General features: G+C 44.9%; 1 protein-coding gene across 5 annotated transcripts in view; it reads right to left on the bottom strand.

Annotated features, from left to right (window-relative positions):
• LOC137561037 (volume-regulated anion channel subunit LRRC8D-like) overlaps positions 1-14,601 on the bottom strand; it is a 35,140-nt gene extending 20,539 nt beyond the window's left edge. Inside the window, exon 1 of one of the 5 annotated variants that reach the window (XM_068272255.1) lies at positions 14,514-14,601. Coding sequence is in view for 1 of the 5 variants with exons in the window: in XM_068272253.1 (XP_068128354.1) it covers positions 3,801-3,816 (16 nt within the window). In the remaining 4 variants the exon portion in view is untranslated. Of the gene's footprint in view, positions 1-3,698; positions 3,767-3,800; positions 4,062-14,348; positions 14,489-14,513 lie in introns of those variants that run through there. The other 4 variants (XM_068272256.1, XM_068272254.1, XM_068272253.1 and 1 more) reach the window with 4 other exon arrangements.
• Positions 14,602-16,930: the final 2,329 nt, after the last annotated feature.

Raw genomic sequence — 16,930 nt, 5'->3', positions numbered from 1 at the left:
TGCCAAGGATCTCTGAAAACCTGTGGGCGTGGCTTGTGTAGTTTACAGGGAATTAGAGTATTAAAACAAAAACAAAAAAGTATTTGGCTTGAGGAATGCCCTATAAACAATAGGAAAGGAACACAATTATGCAATGTGTAAAAGTTCACCTCGGATCCACTTTAAGGAGAATAGTGGGTAAATATTTTTTTCAAAAAGACTTTGTAGTTTTTGAGAAAATTGATTTTAAAAATGCAAAGAAAAACTCAGATAAATGACAGTTTTAAAACCATTTTTCCTTTGCATTTTATATCGATTTAAATAGATTTTCTCAAAAACTACAAGGTCTTTTTGAAAAATTCTCTTTATTTTTTTACTTATTCCCAGTATTCGCCTTAACATAAGTAGCAATTTTGATGATGATAGCATGTATGGGAGCTGTGCTATTAACTTCCAAAGTCAGCACAAAATTATGCAAAATTTCACGTAATGACACAAAATTATGGTTGGATTAAGTTTACATGCGAAATTACTTACAATTTTTTCCAAAATTTCACATTAAAATTTTGCATCATTTTTGCAAATGAGGATATGAAATTACAATTATGCGAAAGTTGTGCTCATCACTAGATGGCACCCTATGTATTCCTCACTTGTGTGCCCCTGCTAAAACGCCGCTATCCCGCGGCTAAACGGTAAACGGGGGTCCCTTCACCCCCAAACCCACCCCCACAAAACTTGGTCGTAAACTTGGTCGTGAAATTTTCTCTTCCTGGAGGCAGGGCTAACGGCTGCAGCCCTGCCTCTAGTCGTGTCTATCAGACGCGCATTGCCGCCTCTCCCCCGCCCCTTTCAGTGAAGGAAGACTGAGAGGGGCGGGGGAGAGGCGGAGGTACGCGTCTGATAGACGCGCATGAGGCAGGGCTGCGGCGGTTAGCCCTGCCCCAATGCGGAAGCGCTCCCCGGCTGCACGGAGGGGATTTGAGGGTGAAGGGACCCCCGTTAAGCCGCGGGATAGCGGCGTTTTAGCAGGGGCACACATGCCCCTGCTAACTATGAAGTCTGAAGGGAGATTTATTCTCGCTTCAGACTCTCTTTAACTAGCAATAGAGTGGCCAAGCTGACCCATGTTCTTTCTAGTGATGGTCGTATCTAGGAGAACTCATGGAGAAGCATGTGATCAGTTTGGTCAGGTGATAGATATGTAAGTCTCTGATTTGCTAGTCATGATCAGGGGCTAAAGCAGGATGTGATCACAGCAAATCAGAGCTTCGCAAATCTATTAGCTGATCAAACAAATCACATGCTTCTCCAGGAGTTCTCCTAGACATGACCATCACCAGGGCTGGATTTACCATAAGGCATTATAGGCACGTGCCTACAGGTGCCTGATGATGGAAAGGCGGCTCACTCTCCTCCCTGAGTGCCTCTTTTTCCCCCTTCCTTATGCAGAGTCCTGAGTAGAGCATAAATGAGAGGTTACTCACCCTGCTCACTGCATTCCACTGATGAGATCTCCTATCATTCATGGGCACCACTAGCTACTAAATATTGAGGGTACTTCTGGCTGCCTAATGCTAAGGAACACCTGTGGCTACCTATGATGGGCAAGGGGAGTAAGGAAGAAGTAACAGCTGGGACAGCCAGCACACTTGTGGCTCAGTTTGGTGGAGTTTGTAGGTTCACAGAGGGCAAAGTCCAGGGTGCCAGGGCATCTGCGCCTATAGGTGCCTCAGTGCCATGTGATGTTAATCCAGGCCTGACCATCACCATAAGCCACCCCGGAGCTACTATTACAAATAGTACAAATGCAGCACACTTGTAAGTTCAGAAAACGAGTGCGGTATTCCACGGGCAAGTTTTCATTGACAATGAGTATTTTATTGGATGTGTCATCCATGGCAGCTGAACTTTCGCCATCAGAGATCACTTTTTCCAGCATCTGAAATCACATTTCAATGACTTGCATTGTAATGCTATTTCAGGTGTGGGTGGAAAAGCATGTGATTGTACCAAGTGTGCCACCTGCCTAAAGATAGCCATTAATGGTTCAATATTTTCCTCAAGTGCAATCATTTAATCAGATTTGTGGGGTCGTAAGTAATTGGAAGGTTATTATTGATTGTGCCCATAAACCAGTCGATTAGAGCACTTTTTTCTCTTTAGATACGATTGTAAAATCCAACATTCTGATTCACAAAATTCTATATTCCAATCAACATTAGAATTATTTCACAAAGATTGTTCCCAAATTCTGGACAATTTGATCGTAAAAATATGAATGAATGATTGCATCTGAGAAAAATATTGTGCCATTAATGGCATCTTTATCCATTGCATACACAGCTGTCTTTCTCCACATCCACCTCATAGGCAAGCGCAGAGGGGGATTACAGCTGCCCAGAATCCCCCCTCAGACCAGGGCCGGTGCAGTGTCTGGGGACAGGCACAAGTTGAGACACCAGAATATCTGCAGGTATCCTGCAGCTCACAGCACTGCCCCCTTCCTTTCCCTGCTACAGTTGACTTTGACTGTAACAGCAGTGTGTGTACAGAGCATGGAGCAGCAGTGTGTGTACAGAGCATGAAGCAGCAGTGTGTGTACAGAGCATGGAGCAGCAACGTGTGTACAGAGCAAGGAGTAGCAGCGTGTGTACAGAGCATGGAGCAGCAGCGTGTGTACAGAGCACGGAATAGCAGTGTGTGTACAGAGCATGGAGCAGCAGTGTGTGTACAGAGCATGGAGCAGCAACGTGTGTACAGAGCAAGGAGTAGCAGTGTGTGTACAGAGCATGGAGCAGCAGTGTGTGTACAGAGCACGGAATAGCAGCGTGTGTACAGAGCACGGAGCAGCAGCGTGTGTACAGAGCACGGAGCAGCAGCGTGTGTACAGAGCATGGAGCAGCAGCGTGTGTACAGAGCATGAAGCAGCAGCGTGTGTACAGAGCATGGAGCAGCAGCGTGTGTACAGAGCATGAAGCAGCAGCATGTGTACAGAGCATGAAGCAGCAGCGTGTGTACAGAGCATGGAGCAGCAGCGTGTGTACAGAGCATGGAGCAGCAGCGTGTGTACAGAGCATGGAGCAGCAGCGTGTGTACAGAGCATGGAGCAGCTCTGGGGAACATGGCAGAGCATGGAGCAGCTGTGGGGAACATGGCAGAGCACAGAGGTATAAGCACAGCCCTGTGCACTGCTGTCTGAATGCTTCACTTTCCCCTTCGTAGCAATATCGGCTGTCCTCATTATTTCCAAACTGTTCCTGATCGATTTCTATGTTGGTCGGTTGGGAAATTGCATTATGGGTACCCAGCATGATGTCCTACCATATTCTTATACTGTATTGTGCGTGGCTGAGGAAGATCTTTCAGAATTTCGCCCTCCCCCCCCTTGAAAATCCTGGGTTTGCCCCTGCACCTGGTTGTAGAAGTAGCAGCAGAAGTGTCTAGTTACAATGTATTTGTCAGCCAGTGGGTGGCAGCATTCCGCATCACACACGCTGATGTCTAGTAGTGACATAGTTGAGTGTCCCTGGCTCAGAGCCAAGAGCAATCAAATTCTTTCCCTCTTGTAAGTTTGTCCTACAGCAATCACTTTGCTGAAATGCTGAGTTCTAGTCTAGTATTTTCTATCTTATGCTTATAACTTTCTGTCCATGCAAACTGCCTGTTTTTCTCCCCCATCCACCTATCTCCTCAGCCCCTTTTGGTTTTTGTCTCACCCGGTCTCAGCAAGTCTTCTAGAAATCAGGACTCTGTATGAAGAGTGCAGATCTGCAGTCCTGCTTACCTTGAACGAGTGCTGCTTAAATGACAACCCTTACCTCTTCGGGCGAGCATTTTTAAACCAGGAAGCGACAGCAGATATCTTTCTCAATCCAAGACAAGCCTCAACGTGAGTCTTTTGCAATCTTTCCAGAAAATGTCAAAAGTACACACTACTCCCTCCACCTCGTTCCCCAAGGCTAATATTTCTGTCAGGCAGGTCTCTTTGTTGCGTGGACACTTCGGACATGTTCCTCGCTGCGACTACTTCTGCGCCGTGGCCTCACCCCGTGCAGACCTTTGGGTGGCTTAGGTCTGTGTCATCATTCGTTGCCCGACAACTCATGCAAGCTATTAAAGGCTTATTGTTTATTAGTTTAAATGCAGAACTCCACCCAAAACCTTCTGAATAGAGTGGGAACAAGTTATATCCAACCAGGCTATGACTGCTGTTCATGGCGCTACAAGAGATATCGGGCCATATGAGAGTTTTCTCCTGGGAGATACATTTCCATTTTCGATTTAAAATAACTTTCCATCACTTTTCAACTAAAAAAAGTACCAAAAAGTAGGCGAAAAAGTACTATCAAGATTATTTTGAACATTTTCTTGCTTCCTGGTTTTTGTTTTTTTTTATGTAGCGAGACGAGGTCTCGCTACATGATAGCCGCTGCTCAGCGGCATCCCCCCAGCCCCTCCGATCGCCGCCGGCGATCGGAGATCAGGAGATCCCGTTCAAAGAACGGGATCTCCTGGAGGGCTTCCCCCGTCGCCATGGCGACGGGGCGGGATGACGTCACCGACGTCGTGACGTCAAAGGGGACTCCGATCCACCCCACGGCGCTGCCTGGCACTGATTGGCCAGGCAGCGCACGGGGTCTGGGAGGGGGGCGGCTGCGGCGACGCGTATAGCGGCGGATCGGCGGCGATCGGGCACTGCACGCAGCTAGCAAAGTGCTAACTGCGTGCAGCAAAAAAAAAATGCAAATCGGCCCAGCGGGGCCTGAGCGGTGCCTCCCGGCGGCATAGCCCGTGCTCAGCACGGGCTTACCGCCAGGGAGGTTAAAGGCATTTTATTGACAAGTTTAAAAATATCACCTAGGTGAAAACTCAGGAGAAAAAGTGAATTGCATGTGGGGCATTATGCCCTTTACACCCCCCAGCAAGCAAACAAATACTCAAAATAATTTTTACAGTACTTTTTCATCTACTTTTTGGTACTCTTTCCATTGCAAAGTGCTAAAAAGTAAATTTACATTGAAGATGAAAAATTATCTCCTAGGAGAAAACTCAGGAGAAAAAGTGAGTTGCATATGGGCCTTCGTCTTCTAACCTCTCTTCCTTTTATAACAGCTAAGGTCTAAAGCTGGCCATACACTTGTAGATTTCCACCCAATGTAACAATACCATCGATTCTTTTCAGGAAGGAATCGATTCAGAAAGAATTGATTCCTACCACACACAGCATTACAATGTTAAAGTAAACCCAAGGTGAGAGTGATATGGAGGCAGGGGCGTAACAATAGACCCTGCAAGGGATGCATCCGCAGTGGCGCCCAGAGGCCACAGGGGGCCCATCCTGAAAGACTGACAACTAAGAGAATAAATAGTTCTGCTCTCTGCACAATTGTTCTAATGACTGCATCTGCTCAACCACTGATAAGGAATTATACAACATTTTGCAGACAAAGATTTGTAGGCAGTCCATATTCAGTGTTCAGCAGGGTCTTGTGTACAGTGCTGTTCTACTCCCAGCATTTCTGGGGAGGAGGTTTGGCAGGAGGGGGCCTCATCCAAAGTTTTGCAGGGGGGGCCCGTGATTTCTAATTACGCCCCTGTATGGAGGCTGCCATATTTCCTTTTTTTTTTTTTTTTTGCAGATCAGTTACTCGGGTTTTACTGGATTAGCGATATGTTTGTTTCAGGGTTTTGACTCAGACACTACGTATGCCAGAAGATCAACAGGACTGCCTGGCAACTGGCATTGTTTACAAGCAAATAAATATGGCAGCCTCCATATCACCTGTGGCTCTTGTCTGTTAACAAGCTGACACATCAATGCATTCCAGCGTTTCTGGAGGTGTAGCTAGCTTACAGGGACAACAAAGGATGATTTATATATTCAGCACTCAGCAGTGATGCATTGTGGGAGGCATCATATGCTCACTCCAACCTGAAAAATAGCAAAAACCTTTGTTTTGCGGAATATTTGTAGTAAGAGGGCTTTTTGGTCCTTTGTAGCCCCTCCTAGGAGTTCTGATTCACCATGAGCTGGTTGGGTAATCTGTAACTCAGGCTTGCTTTAAATAGATTCCAGCAAATCAATCAAACCTCAGTGTTGCACTGTTCGATTCCATGCAGCCCTATGTCCTATTGATTGTCCACCACTACTGCCCCACTGCCAAATGACCTAGATTTTCTGTCCTGTCCAATCAAAACTTTTGATCGATTTTTGGTCAGTCGATCACGCCGAAGTTGTGCCTCCATGCTCTGAGTGCAAAAATTGATTCAGTGTCGATCTAATGATATGTGAACAGTAGCTGATTCCTGTGGGGTCGACCGATATAGTTAGGTCCATAAATATTTGGACAGACAACTTTTTTGTAATTTTGGTTCTGTATTTACCACAGTGAGATTTAAATGAAACAACTCAGATGCAGTGGAAGTGCAGACCTTCAGCTTCAATTCAGTGGGATGAACAAGACGATTGCATAAAAATGTGAGGCAACTAAAGCAGTTTTTTTTTATCACAATCCCTTCCAAATATTTATGGACCTAAGTGTATCTTCCATCCTGCTCGATCCGCTAGGTTGGTCGCTTCAACATGATATTGACTACTTTTCATTGATTGAGCATACTAAACAGGGCCGGATTTACCATAAGGCACTGTAGGCACTACAGGCGCCTGATGATGGAAAGGCGGTCACTCCTCTCCCCGAGCGCCTCCCTCCCTCCTTCTTTATGCAGAGTCCCAATGAAAGTGAAAATGAGAGGTTACTCACACTGATCTCGGCATTCTACTGATGAGATATCTCTCCAGAGATAGGGGCACCTCTAGCTACTTAATATTAAGGGTACTTCTGGCTATACCGAATACTGAGGGGCACCTGTAGCTACCTATGACAGGCAAGGGAAATAAGGGAGAAGTGACAGCCAGCACACTTTCGGTGCAGTTCGGGGGGGTTTGTAGGTCCATGGAGGGTGAAGTCTAAGGTGCCAGGACATCTGTGCCTATAGGCTCCTGTGATGTAAAACACACTCGATTAGATGAAATGATCAAATTCAATGGTGGATCGTACAGCCAAGTCACTAGATGTATGAATTGGAACGGCAAGGGGGTTAAAGTGAACCTCCGGTCTAAAAATCTACTCAGCAGCACTGAAAAGGCTTGGTGTTTCTTTAACAGTTTCACAGCATCAGAACTTTGTTTTTCTTACCAAAGCATCATTTTTAGCTGCAGTTTTACCTAAGCTCCACCCATCAAAGAAAAAAAAAGCCCAGCCTTTTTCCCCTGATGCTGTGCAGAGCATGATGGGATTTCCTATGTTGTTACTCATGTTGCCTAGCAACTGGGAGAGGCGCTCAGGACACAGGACAGTTGGAACTGTGTCTCATGCTCCCTGTCACCTCCTTTCAACCAAAAAGATGGCTGCCATGATGAAATCAAACATTTGCCTGTTTCTTTTTTAAAAAAAAGTGTGGGTAAGATATTTTGTTACCTATCTATTTTAATTAACATAACTAATGTGACTTAAGTCAACCACTTAGGAAATCGATCGGACAGGATGGAATGACAAATTAGAATGCACAGGTGTATGATATCTCTTTCCTCCGTTCTTTTGTCCCTTGTGAGTTCCACCAGATTTCCTGCTGTGGATCGATAATTACCGACACGCCCAATCACGTAAAGACCAATAAAGCACTAGAGCGTTTTGTTCACCCCAATTACAATCCATTCTTCATCTATTACTATGTACTATCGTGTCACAAATTTAAATAGAATTGGCATGAACATGAATTGCTGTTGTTGATCAGGTTTTTTGTAATTAACAGTGAATTAAATGCAGAACTTCCTCTCCATTGTAAAAGATTAGCCACAGCATGATTACTGAAATGTCCTCATTACAGTTTATGGAAATCCTAAAAAAAAAACCTTTTACTTGGCTCTACTTTTGCAGAAGGCATTGAAAGGGTTAAGCCTCACTGTTTACTATATGGAGAGCTGATGTTGATCTGACATGTTGATCTATCCAAACAAACACAGAACACAGAAGTGAATTTCTTCAGCAATTACATCAAGACTTTTCATTGTGTGCTGTGCAAAAGTTCAGGTTGGCTTCTTCTTAAATAGCACTTGTTTTGCAACCATGGTAGCCGTACTATGGAGTATACACTGTCTAGAACCCTCCTATCATGCTGCATGCATGAGTAATTGGCTGACCAGAGCAGGCCTCCTTGTAAATCATTTTAAAGCGGACATGAACTCAGAATTTCCTCTCTGCTCTAAAAAGATTAGCAACATCATAATACCCTTTAAAGAAAAAAACATTTCTTTGTTACGGCTGATTAAAAAAATCCTGCAATAAATCTGCAGTGAGTCTACTTCCTGCGTTCATGGAAACAGACATAGGGTTAACATCCGGTTTACAAAATGAGATCTCTGCCGTGGCAGTCAGGTGACACAGTTGAGGAATCAAATTACAGCCTGTGTTTAGTCAAAGATAAGAGGGAATTGGACGGGCTAAATGCTCTTCCATGAAAGCAGGAAGTAGACACACTGCAAATTTATTGCAGGATTTGTATCAGCTGTAATAAATATTTTTTTCATTAAAGGTTATTATGCTGTTGCTTATCTTTTATAGCAGAGAGGAAATTCTGAGTTCAGGACCACTTCAACCACTTAAGGACCGGGCTATTTTTTGTTTAGCTGTGCTGCGTGGGCTCTCCAGCCCACAGCAGATCCCGTTGCAGCCAGGGTGATCAGACTTCCCCCCTTTTTTCCCCACTTAGGGGATGACCTGCTGGGGGGGTCTGATCGCCGCCGCTCTGTGTGGCCGAGCGGGGGGGGGGGGGGGGGGGGGCGGGGGCTCCTCAAAGCCCCCCTCCGCAGCGATTTTCTGCCTCCCTCTCCTATCCTCCATCCCCTCCTTGCTGTGAGCGGCACAGGACGGTGATCCATCCTGCGCCACTTCTGATAGGCTTCAGATCGGAGGCTCGCAGGCTGTTCACGGAGACACCCTCCGTGAACTGACATCCATGTAAAACCACTTACGACCTGCCACCGCCTATCGGCGTTAGGCAGTCGTTAAGTGGTTAAAGAGGAGCTGTCAGCCATACTATTTCAGAAAAAAAAACAACATATATATAAGTAGATAAATACTTGCTCTACTAATTTACTAAACTTGATTTTAGTGATTTTTTTACAGGAAAAAAAGAGAAAATCCTTCTTAGCATTTCTTATTTTAAGTGTGGGTTTTTTGAAGCCAAGCTTGATGTAATTTCCTCCCTTACTCTCCTCTGTCTGATTGTGTATGCATTGCCCGGCCTCCACTATAGAAAGTGCATTGTCTCAGCATGAGAAATATTGGCCAATCAAAGAGGTACAAAGGTGTGGGAGGGATAGACAGGAGGGAAAGAGGCTTAAGCCAATCAGGCTGCATTAGTGAAGTCTGAGGGGGGAGTAGAGAAGCAAAAAAGGACAACCCAGCCTGCCCTGCAACTTCCTTTTTGTGTACCAAATTTTGTGTGTACCAAACAGGGCCGCCACCAGAAATTTTGGGGCCCCTCACACATCATCAGACCTGGCCCCCCCCTCCCTGGGCCCACCCACTGGTTGCTGTGCCCAACTACTAGCCACCCCACTCCCGTGTCCGTGCGCTGTGGTGAAAAATGTGCATGGCTCCGACACTGAAGAAAGCGGCATGCACAGCGTGATGCGGCAAAAGTGGGCGTGACCATGGCATGTTGTGGGTGTAGCCAAATACTAGCAAAATACAGGTGGTTGACAAATGAGATAGGGACTTGTAGGTCCATTCTTATCCTTTATCCGTTCTCTTTTGTCCCCCTCTTTTCTTCCTGTGCCTCTTTTGTCCCCCTCTGTCTCACCTCAGTTTGTGCCCCTTTTGTGTCCCTCTGTGTGACCTCATGTTCCCGTCTCATCTCTTTTCTCCCTGTGCCTCTTTTGTTTGCCTCTGTTCCCCCTGTGCCTCTTTTATCCCCCTGTGTTGCCTCTTGTCCTCTTCTCTCAGCTCGTCCCCCTGCCCCATCCAGTTATAGGTGCCCCCAGTATATGTATCCAGGCATAGGTGCCCCCAGTATAGGTAGCCAGGTATAGGTTCCCCCCAGTATAAGTAGCCAGCTATACGTGGTTCCCCAGTATAGGTAGCCTGGTGTAGATGCCCCCAGTATAGATAGCCTGGTATAACTGGTGCCCCAGTATAGGCCAGCAAGATATAGGTGCCCCAGTATAGGTATTAAACTATAGGTGGTGCCCCCGAGATGAGTAGCCTGGTATAGTTGCCCGCAGTATCGGTAGCCTGTTATAGGTGGTGCACCAGTATAGGTTAGCCAGGTATAGGTGCCCCCAGTATAGGTAGCAAGCTATAGGTGCCCCAGTATAAGTAGCCAAATATAGGTTGTTCCCCAGTATAGGTAGCCAGGTATAGGTGGTGCCCCTGTATAGGTAGCCTGTAGCCAGATATAGATGGTGCCCCAGTATAGAAAGTTCACCGTAGGGGGCTCACTCATCTTCTCCCCACGTTCAAGCGCTGTCACTCTTCTCTCAGTGCTGGAATGCGGTGTGCTGGTTAGTAAACCACAGGCCCGCAGCCAGCACATGCAGCCCTTCCAGCGCTTTGGGGAGCCCAGGGCCCCGAGAAGCCCTGGGCCCCTCACTGCATTGTCAGTTGTCCCCCCCTGATGGCTGCCCTGGTACCAAATAAGAGTCAGGTGGTAAACTGGGGAATGATCATTTATCAACAAGAAAAGTAATAGTGATTTTACCTTTTTGAATACCTGGTTAGCATCCTTATTACTTGTTTACCAGATAAAAATAAAGAATTGATTTTTGATTTTATGCTGACAGTTAACAGCACAGAACTAATAGAGAGCTAGTACTGTGGTTGAGGGAGGACCCCTCGGGCACCTCAGGCCCAAGGGCCTTGGTACGGTCGCAACCTCTGCACCCCCTATTGCTATGCCACTGGATGGAAGATCTCTGCAGATGGTGACTGCAGCCATGAGTTTAAAGGACAACTGAAGTGATAAGAATATGGAGGTTGCCATGTTTATTTCTTTTTAAACAATACCAGTTGCCTAAAAGCCCTGCTATTCTATTTGCCTGCACTAGTATCTGAATAATATCAGAAACAAGCATGCAGCTAATCTTGTCAGATCTGATGATGTCAAAAACACCTAATCTGCTGCATGCTGCATTCAGGGGATAAAAGTATCAGAGGCAGAGGAGCAGCAGGACAGCCAGGCAACTGGTGTTGTTTAAAAGGAAATACATATGGCAGCCTCCATATACCTCTCACTTCAGTTGTCCTTTAAGACCTCTTTCAGATGGGAGGCTGAATTGTGTGCTTGCCTAGCAGTTCAGCCTCCCGTCTGCCACCCCCCAGTGCAATTTGTGTGCAATTTAAATCCCTTTGGTTAGGGACATTAGACTATCCTATATAATAAAACCAGTGGTGTAGCTAAGGAGCTATGGGCCCCGATGCAAGTTTTACGTTGGGCCGCCTAAGCACTCTATACATACCAATTGATACGGCACACCAAAACCTGCCAATGGCAACTACAGTGTCAGAGGTGCAAGAAGGGGATGGGGAACAGTTTGTTAATGATTACTACTATTCAAAGTATCTATAGAAGGGATTATGATGAGCGCAGGGCCAATAGAGAGCTAATACTGTGGTTGAGGGAGGGCCCTTCGAGGCCCCTCTGTCCCAAGGGCTCCGAAGCGGTCACAACCTCTGCAACCCATATTGCTACATCCCTGAATAAAACCCTAACTGTCCCTGCGTCATCCTCCTGTCCTTATCTCGTGTGTTTTGGCTACTGCGCAGGTGTAGCCGTTGGGACAGAGTGCACGCGTGCGCACACTGACATGCGGCGGTGGCAAGAGAGACCTAGAGCCCGTTTTTAAAGGAATACCGTGGTGGTGGGGGGGGACTGAATGAGTTAAACTAACCTGGGGCTTCTAATGGTCCCCGGCAGACATCCTATGCCCGCGCAGCCACTCACCGATGTTCTGGCCCCGCCTCCGGTTCACTTTTGGAATTTCAGACTTTAAAGTCTGAAAACCACTGCGCCTGCGTTGCCGTGTCCTCGCTCCCGCTGATGTCACCAGGAGCGTATAGCACAAGCCCAGTATGGTCTGTTCCTGCGCAGTACGGCACAGTTTTCCGCATTAATCTTTTGAGTATCGATCGACCCGCTAGACTTGTACCAAATGCAGAGTAAAATGATGTGGCCATTTGTGCCCCAACTGGCTGTCCTGCCTCTACTTCTAGCCCTAGACCCTGAACAGGCATGCAGATCAGATGCTTCTGACTAAAGTCTGATTGGATTAGCTGCATGCTTCTTTCAAGTGTGTGAGTCAGACACTACGGATACATGAAAGATCAGCAGAACAGCCAGCTCACTGGTATTGTTTGACAGGAAATAAATATGGCAGCCTCCATATGCCTCTCACTTCAGTTTCCCTCTACTGAAACATCTTATGAGCTTTAATGGCAGTCTGTGGTAATCCTTGAGGGCTTATTCACAATGGGACGTTGCGTTGTAATGCAAAGTTAAAGTCACAACGCAGCATTACAACGCAGCGCAAAAAAAGGTGGCAACGCACATTAACGCTGCATTACCGTCGCATACAGTAGGTACAGTAGAGCATACAGGCAATGAAAAGTATGCTTTCCTGTACCTGGTTACGTATGCGTTTAAAAGGTAACGCACTGCAAGCAGTGAGTTACCATAACACTACACATGCAAGGCTAACGTTGCACTGTGAACGTCCCATACAATTAGCATTGCAGTGCGGTAAGCAACGTCCCACTGGGAATGTAGCCTGAAAATGCTTAAAGTGATCCTGAGGTGAAAATCAACTAATGAGATAAACAATTGTATTTATCATCCTACTCCTAAAAATTACTTTAAAACATATCAGTTTTATATTTAAACATTTATAAAGTAGATTGAATGTTTTGTTGTCTCTGCTCAGTGGCAGTCCATTAAGTGTCCCAGAGTTAAAATAAATGAACTATTGACCTTTATCTCTTCCCTGCCCTCAGAAGTTGTATTCTGCCAGGAAAACTTTTATAGCTGTAGTTTGCTTATCAGAGAGGTTTACTATATTCCCGACAAGGTACCCACAAGACAGAAGTGTCACTTGCATGCCTGAAAATTAACTCTTTCAGGCAGCAAAATAAAAAAATAAAAAACAGCCTGGTTGTTATTATATGTTTTACACTGTACATACACATGTTTTTCTTATGTCACATGTTGTCTTGGGTACATTTTAAAAAGCAGTTGACATTTATGGAAGAACTTGGTAAGTGGATACACAAAAAAACTGAATATATTTCTGCAGCTATGTGTGTACTCACTAGATTTTTGTGGCGACAATAGTTTGCGACCAGCGCCCTGAATAACAATCTAGTGTCAGTACAGGTGTTCCCCGACGTCATTAGTGATCAGCCATGTTGGATAACCAGTGACCCACTGCTATTGTCACCCTACTGTAACATCCGCATTAAGCTCCTCCTGATCGCCCTGCCCCATCCCACTCCATATAACAGAACAGGCTGTAAGGAAAGCAGTGTGTCTGTACGATCACTGATGCTTGTTTTAGGGCAGTCAGTAGGTGACGGTGTGTATACATAGCTTATATGTCTGCAATTACGCTACAGTTTGTTAACCTGCAGCAAACACTATAAAAACTCAATAAAATGCTGACGTGTGGAGAAGGCCAGTGGGTAGGAGTGGGGTAACACCTTCGGGAGGGGGCTACACATGGCTATTGTTGCCATACTGTGCTTAATGAAATTCTTAAGGTGGCCACACACCATACAATGTCTTAAAATATCTGTTCAATTTAAGAATTGCAATCAATTTTTCTGACTGATTGTAACATTTTAAAGATATGACCAATGTACCACACACATATGCTCAATTTTTCCCCAATTATGATAAAAATGATTTTAAACTGTGAGAAAATTGCTAGGGTGTGTATATACATCAATGGGATTACCAGGGATCCCAGTCGTATTTCCGATGGTACACGCATGTGCGCCACATGTGCGCTGCAACACTGCCGCAAAACTTTTGAAAATGTATGCTTCACCCATTAACTTATATTACCTCCGGCACCATGGAAGTCCGGTGTCTCAGTAGCATTTGTATGCTATTTTGATGGGTATGCTGAAATGTTGGTACATCGGCAGTGATATTAGTTTATTGTGGGGACAGGAGTGACAGATGTGCTGAACAATCACCGAACAGTCACTTTAAATACTCTTCTGAGCCTTTTCTTTGCAATAAAAAACTAAAATGACTGAAAATGTGGTACTGTGTTTGTGTGAATAAATAGCTGGTAATAGCATTATTACCTGATCACCCGGCCCACCCTGATGTGCTGCTGCCTGTTACACCCGTACCTGAGCTGTGGGCGTGGCCTACTACTGCACTAGCTCCTCACACACTGCTCCCATGGCAACGCTGCTGAGGAAGAAGCTTCCAGCACCTCCTATCAGATCAATTGGCGGAATCGTTACTGATAAGCTGGAGGAGAGTGCAATCTCTGCTAGAGCTTCACTGCATACCGCACAACTAAGAAAGGGATACTTAAGCCACACCCCTTCCACACACCTGATCACGCCCCCAGCACACCCCTAGTCACACATACTATAAAGATTGCATAAGAAAAGATGTTTTAAGGTGTCCACACACGATACAATAAAATGATTCGGTTTTACAGCAATTCGATAAAACCGATCGGATCTCCCCAAAAAAATCGAAAGCTTTTATTTCATTTGACTGAAAAATCAGATCGGATTTCCCGTTTTCTTCAATTTTTATCGATCCGAAATGTCAGATATTTTTCTTCAAACTTTGTAAAGATTGTATGGTGTGTGTTAGATTGTCAGTTTATTAATATACACACCCTAGCAATTTTCTCTTATTTTCAAATAATTGTTATCATAATTGGGGACAAAATTGAACATAGGTGTGTGGTACATTGAAACATTTCAAAAATCTGACCAATCAGTCAGAAAAATTGATTGCAATTCTTAAATTGAACAGATATTTAAAAAATTGTATGGTGTGTGGCCACCTTTATCCTTCAACCCACACTGGTCCTTTCTATCCTGGTTCATTTTCCTTCATATTAACATTTGAAGGAAAAAAAAAAAAAAGAAATATCAATTTAAAGGATGGGAATAAAGTTTGAAGTCAATTTAACACATTTTCAGTAGAAAAATACATATACTTACATAGATCTGTACATCAGTTCTGAAAGAGGGACAAATGAGGAAGAAAGAGGGACAGGGATTTAGTTCCCAAAGAGGGACTGTCCCTCCGAAAGAGGGCCAGTTGGGAGCTATGTCACTGGATTAGTGTATTCTCCAAACCCCTGCACTCTTGAAGAGTTTTCCACTCGCGCCCTTTTCCACTAGCCGCTATTCGCTTATAAAGCGGATCGCCGGCGTTTTGCCGATGGCAAGTGCACCATGATTTACATGTAAATCACAATGCACTTTTCCATTAGCGCATTTCCATTTTCCGCAATCGAAACCGTCGGGCTGCACGATAATTGGCGAGATAGCGTTTAACTCCTGACGGCTCACCCTGTTACTTCTGGCCAGAACAGGAAATGGGGCACCTTTTTTTTTTATTGGGGACATACACAATATTTAAACTCATTTCTTGCTCATTACAGACACAGACAGTAGATTTCAGCATCAATAAATAAAATATACTTTATTAAAGAGCATCTAAATAGATTTAAAAAAACCAAAACCCTGATACTTGCCTAAGGAGAGAGACGGCTCTGGGTTCTTCTGAGCCTTTCCGTTCCTCTCATGGCCCCCACGTTGCACCGGTGGCTCTGATACTGCTCTCTGCCTCTGCTGGTAGGCTTTAGAAAAGACAGGCGGCTCCGTACTGCGCATGTGCGAGCGCACTCTCCCGCATACGCAGTGTGGAGCTCCCGGGACCTCATCGAAAACACTTGGGCTCCCAAAGATTTCTGAAGCCTCCGGCGGCGGGAGATTTGCATGGAGGAGTCTGTGGTGGAGAGAGTGGACCAAGAGAGGAACAGGAAGGATCTATAGGATCCAGAGCCTTCCCTTTCAGGCTGGTGCACACCAAGAGCGCTTCTGAGGGCTTTGAAAAACACCAGCGCTTTGAAAAGCACTTGGCTAATGTATTTGAATGGGACGGTGCACAGCAGAGAGATGTGACATTCTCCCAAACGCGAACGCGGATCCTGCAGCATTTCTGCTGATTTTTGAAGCGATTCAGCCTCAATATTAAGTACAGGAAAGTGGAAAATCGCTCTGAAAAGCGCTACAACAGAGCGATTTTCCAAGCGTTTTTGTTACAGAAGCTGTTTTTGGTGTGCACTGGCCCTTCCTTAGATAAGTGTTCGATTTTTATTTGTATTTGTTTTACAAATCGTTTCTAACTCACTTTAAACCAATCTTTAAAAGTGGTCCACTCAGTTCAACCACTTCACACCTAGAAAATGCTATCGCTTTATAGTTTCACTGTATAGTTATGATCTTATATAAGGGCCCTGATGCATATCATTATTACTTTGTATTTATATAGCGAAGACTTCTTCCACAGCGCTTTACAAAGTACATTATCATGTCAATTTAAACCATGTCATAGCCAGTCATTGTCTTATGTTTTTATTGTAGTGTAAGATCATTTTTTAAGAACATCAATTCATCTATAAGTATGTTTTTGAAGTGTGAGAGGAGGAAACCCGATTACGTGCGGGAAACCCACACACATTTGTGGAGAACCTACAAACTCCATGCAGATAGTGTCCTGGCCCAAACTGCAGGGCAATACTCCTAACCACTATGCCACCATCCTCATTGATTTTAACTCCATTTTAAAATACGGACATAATAGTTTTATGCAGTTTAAGGGCTGTTTCACAAGAAAAAAAAAAAATCAC

Source organism: Hyperolius riggenbachi, chromosome 3, assembly GCF_040937935.1.
Source record: "Hyperolius riggenbachi isolate aHypRig1 chromosome 3, aHypRig1.pri, whole genome shotgun sequence".
Classification (NCBI taxonomy): Eukaryota; Metazoa; Chordata; class Amphibia; order Anura; family Hyperoliidae; genus Hyperolius; species Hyperolius riggenbachi.
Note: the sequence above shows the minus strand (reverse complement) of the source record. Positions and strands in the feature narration are given on the sequence as shown.